The sequence below is a fragment of the Otolemur garnettii genome, unplaced genomic scaffold (assembly GCF_000181295.1).
Source record: "Otolemur garnettii isolate 467f Iridium unplaced genomic scaffold, OtoGar3 scaffold00138, whole genome shotgun sequence".
NCBI classification, from domain to species: domain Eukaryota; kingdom Metazoa; phylum Chordata; class Mammalia; order Primates; family Galagidae; genus Otolemur; species Otolemur garnettii.
In genome coordinates this window covers 2,235,566-2,240,211 of record NW_003852533.1, presented here as the reverse complement: position 1 = coordinate 2,240,211, position 4,646 = coordinate 2,235,566, and the positions used below count along the sequence as shown (strand labels likewise).

Sequence of the window (4,646 nt, the reverse complement as noted above, 5' to 3'; positions counted from 1 at the left end):
ATCCTCAGAGTGGCCAATCCTAAGACCTGGAATGGAGCTGGAGAGTCTGGCTCCTGAGCACAGCAGGTACCACGAGAGTGTGCAGACCAGTCCACACTGTTAGAGCTGAGAGTCACCACCCTGAACTCTACCCCAACCTTGTGTGTTTCAGAAGAACGAACGCATTTGCTCAACAATTTCTTAAAACCATTCCTTAATCTACTTCAAAGTTCCCGAAAGTAATCATGCTCCCAGGGCACACAAAGGGCTTACTGCAGTCGGTACAATTAGCTTCACCAAACGTCAAGCAAATCACACTTGTCCATATACACTGCGATGTTTTTTGCTGACCTTAAAGCCCACTTGATAAACTGCCACCTGGGCATTGTGATCCCTTGAAATGATCTTGGTGGGAAAACCCAACTTGGTTAGACTTAATCAATTTAATTAACTCCCGTTCACAGCCTGGATTTGCTGTTCTCTCTCAGGTCCAACTATGAGCCTTCCAATGACTGGGAAGTCTAAAGAGAGTAGATGCTTCGACATCTACCTTGCTGAGAATCTATAAATGAATCACTGCTACTGGACTGCAGTGACCTGGGTTGGAGTCCCAGGTACGTCACCAATCACTGTGCGACTCTGCCAATACGTCTTCCTGCACGGCCTAAATGAGTGGGTTGGACAGGAAACGTTTTAAGTCTCTCCCGGCTATGAAGTTTCAATTCATAATTTAACTGTTGTCACTTTCTATTCCAGTTTAGATGAAAGAGCATTAGATGTAATTAGATATAGGTTTCCATATTAGCGATAGCAGCCTTAGAATTTCTCTGTTAAATGTACAATATGACATGGGGCCCTATTAAATTAAACTGGCGTTTCCTCATGTTCCATCTGCTAAAAAATGTACTGTTTGTGTTTCAGACAACAGAGAGGCCAAAGAACAACAGATTTCCTTGGCACTTTCTGTACATATCACATGTACATCAGTACGGTGCTATCCCTAGAAAACGCTGCAAATAATAGCCGTCGATTCTCAGCAACTAACCGCACGCTGCTGAAAGCAAACACAACCTCTCATCTATAAGTTCCATCTCATAACATGTTTCTTTTGGGTGTCTGTGTTCCCATACGTATAGCTCCACCATATTTTTGCTGCAGAATACAAAAATTAACATTGATGACTATAATCCACACATACTCTCAAAACCTTCTGTTAGTCACATGTTCCATCTCTCCCACTGTTAAGCTTTTAGCCAGAGATGCTAACAAGTAACACAGTCACCTGCTTTAGCTTCACACACTTTCCAGACACACTTGCTTTTTAATGGTCCATAAAACAAGGGATTTATTTCTCTTGATTCTAAGTCTTTGAGAAGTTGACCAATAGGCATGAAATGCTCAGTCTCTGCTGCTAGTTAATATATTCCTTTTAAATTGTTGTTTGTGGGCCGGTGGCTCACACCCGTAATTCTAGCATTCTGGGAGGTCAAAGAGGGCAAGAGAGAGACCTGTATCTACTCAAAATAGAAAAAACGAGCCGGCATAGTGGCAGGTGCCTGTAATCCCAGCTACTCTGGAGGCTGAGCCAGGAGGATCGCTTGAGCCCAGGAATTTGAGGTTGCTGTGAATTCAGCTGAGGCTTATGACACTAGCTCTGGGGACACAGCCAAACTGCCTTTCAAAGAAAAAAAAGAGAGAAAATTCAGAGAGAAGCTAAGTGACTTGCCTAAAATGACACAGCTAACTAAATACAGTGATGCTCTTATAGATACAATTACGCGTTATCAGCAGGGATGGTTCTTTTCATAATCGAGAACAGCCCCATGAAGTCTGCTCCCCAAACCCAAAGTGCAAGTAGCCACAGCAGCAAAATCCCACCTCTCAAGTCCTTCCTTTAGATCAAAGAATTTCTGAGTTAAATGCAATTGTTTATCCAGGAAATTGGGAGGGAGTAAGAAAGGAGACTAAGGTGGGCATGTAAAGAATTACATGTTGCAGAATCAAAATGACTCTTGGAATCATCCATCCAAGTCACCTGCAGAGTCCAGTGTGTCTTTATTCACTGGGGACAGACCAATGTCTTAGTCCGTCTGACACAGCCAGGCTCTCCATTAGCAACAGAACGGACCAGCCCCTTCTGTTTATTATCAGATGAAGCAGCTGGCTAGAAGTAAACGAATAGGTTGTTCCAATAGTCTATCTTTAAATATTGGACAAGCCCTCAGTGAGGGCAAGATGCTCACTTTTAAAGAGCACTCAGGAAATACACAGAAAACTAGCATTTGGTCTCCCGACCTGTCCTCACCTGTCATTCCCCTTCCACTCCCTTCTTGATTTTGCCCGGAAGCACAGGTGAATCTTTAATGTGCATCTGACCAGCTCCACTCTGTTGCCTCATCCCCATGTTTGTGTGCTGCTGTTAGTATCTGAGTTAGACCCCAGATGTGTGATACCACAGGGCCGGGCAGACACAGCAAAGTCGTAAAGTGGCCTGAAGCCTCCTGGGTGTGTGTAGGGAGGACAGCTGAATGAAATAGAGAGGTCACCTATGGGTGAGAATTAGCTCCAAAAATTATTTTCACGTGTTCATAATTTCTCCCTGGGTTGGATTTGATAGACACATTGCAACACATCTCATTTGACTCTTAATCCATGTGGAGACCCCCACACAGTCCAGGGTACAAGTACTGCCCAGCTGCAGAATGCAGACACTCCAAGAAATTCATCAAGAGAATCTTTTTCAAATAAGGACTTGATCGATCGTGGACAAATGACCTTAGAGCAGAGATAACTAAACCCGCACTTGGAAATGCATTTGCCAATTCATGCTCCAGGCGGCAGAGAAAGGAGCCTGCCACCCCTCCAAGACCTGCCACAAAGAGCCACGTGGAGGAACGGCAGAGAGACGGTGAGTGTGAACGGGAGGGCTTCAACCCTGAACCAAAGGTTTTAGGCTGTGCTGGGGTCATGGTGAAAAGAAAGGTCACCCTCATCATAAAGTTGACCTGGCTCTGAGGAAATAATTACCTCTCTGCTAACAGAACTTCCATATCAGCTTAACATGTTCCTGTAAGTAGGAATTATCTTAACTCCAGGCACATAAAAATCTGTGTTTCCTGAATGATGTTTAGCTTAACTCCATGATGGGGGTCAGCCTGGAGGGAGCTAAGCCCCGGAGTTTGCAGACCATGTGTGCCACCATGGCCAGCGGGAGGTGGTCAGATTCCCAGATTCCCACACGGGTCCTCCCACAGGACGCCAGGCTTTTCACAACTTCACCACACAAAAGAACACTGTGGCTGCCCCTGCCCTGCCCAGTACAAGACCAGTAATGCCTTTCCCAGCAGCCCTTCCATGAGATTGTACAGAGACAAACACAGGTGTCTCCACAGCCATCTTCATGAACTTTGTACGGAATATACCACAGAACAGTGGCCTCCCCGCGGCTCCACCCAGCCCCTCCCAGACAGCTGCCCCCGAGAGACCGTGAGAGAGGACAAACCCCACAAACACATTTATTAAACACGTCACCAGCAAAACAAAATACTTGTATTGGAGGGGAAAAAGTTATTTTTTAAAAACAGGCACTTAAAATAAAATTGACTAATCAGCCTTAATTAGGTTTCCTTTATTAGTGGACAGCATAAATGGGCTGGAACCGCTACTCAAATATTCAAACCTCCCAGCAAATGATAAAACGATATTCCCATGTGAGCGTGAAAGATGGCACTGAATTCTGGCCCACGATGAAGGAGGCGTCAGATTCCACTAGTCACTGTTGGTTGAACTGCCAGGCTTTGGGGGAGCTATTTTATAAAAGGGAGACTCTTCCTAATAAATTATTAGTGAGCATGTGACTGTCTGAATAGCCTGCTCTATGCGCGGCTGGAGATCACTTTACAAAAGACTCCGGAAAAAAAAAATGTTGTGACAATGGCATCGATCACAGCATCCTGGCGACGGTGGTGAGTGGACAGGACCCACCAGCGCCGCCGGCCTCGCCGCGCAGACTGCCGGCCACGGCGACCACGTTACAGCCGGCGCCGTCCCTGCTGGAGGTGCGGTCTGGCGGGGGAAGCCACCCGGCTTCCTGACCCCTGTGGGCTTGACGGGACCGAGACAGGAACTGGGCACTGCCCGTGGGAAGCCCCGGGGGCTCAGCCAGGGCTCGGCGGTCCCTCCCCGCCCTGCTCCGGCGCAGACGCCAAGTTGGAGGCGCAACTCCGCGAGCACAATGACGAGAAGGCGGCAACAAAAGGGGCCGCGGCCGCCCCCACCCTTACCTTTCACTTGACTTTCATACTCGGCGATGATCTCTTTGTCCTTTTTGAATCTGCTCGGGGTGGACATTATCCAGCTGCTCCGGGTTTGCTCTCCGTGCACAAGTTCTGTTCGGTGGTCACAAGCCGGTCTCCTTGGAGAGGCAGAGTTGTACTCCCACACGCCGGGAACCGGAGGCGGCACCGACCGGAGGGGAAGGCGGGGGCCGAGGGGGAGGAGGAGGAGGGAGGCGGGGAGGAGCGAGCCGAGGACTAGCCTAACCCAGGCGCCGGCACCATGCTCCCGATCGAGGCGCCGTCGGCGATCAGAGGGCAGCGGGGGTCGGGGCCACGAGAGGCCGGCTCGCCGCGAACTCTGGCGGGCGGGCGCGGGGCGTCTCCCTGTCC

General features: G+C 48.7%; 1 protein-coding gene across 1 annotated transcript in view; it reads right to left on the bottom strand.

Annotated features, from left to right (window-relative positions):
- The window catches only part of SRGAP1 (SLIT-ROBO Rho GTPase activating protein 1), a 281,123-nt gene extending 276,724 nt beyond the window's left edge, over positions 1-4,399 (bottom strand). Inside the window, exon 1 of the mRNA XM_023518412.1 lies at positions 4,263-4,399. Coding sequence (XP_023374180.1) covers positions 4,263-4,329 — 67 coding nt within the window. The 5' untranslated portion in view covers positions 4,330-4,399. The remainder of the gene's footprint in view (positions 1-4,262) is intronic.
- Positions 4,400-4,646: the final 247 nt, after the last annotated feature.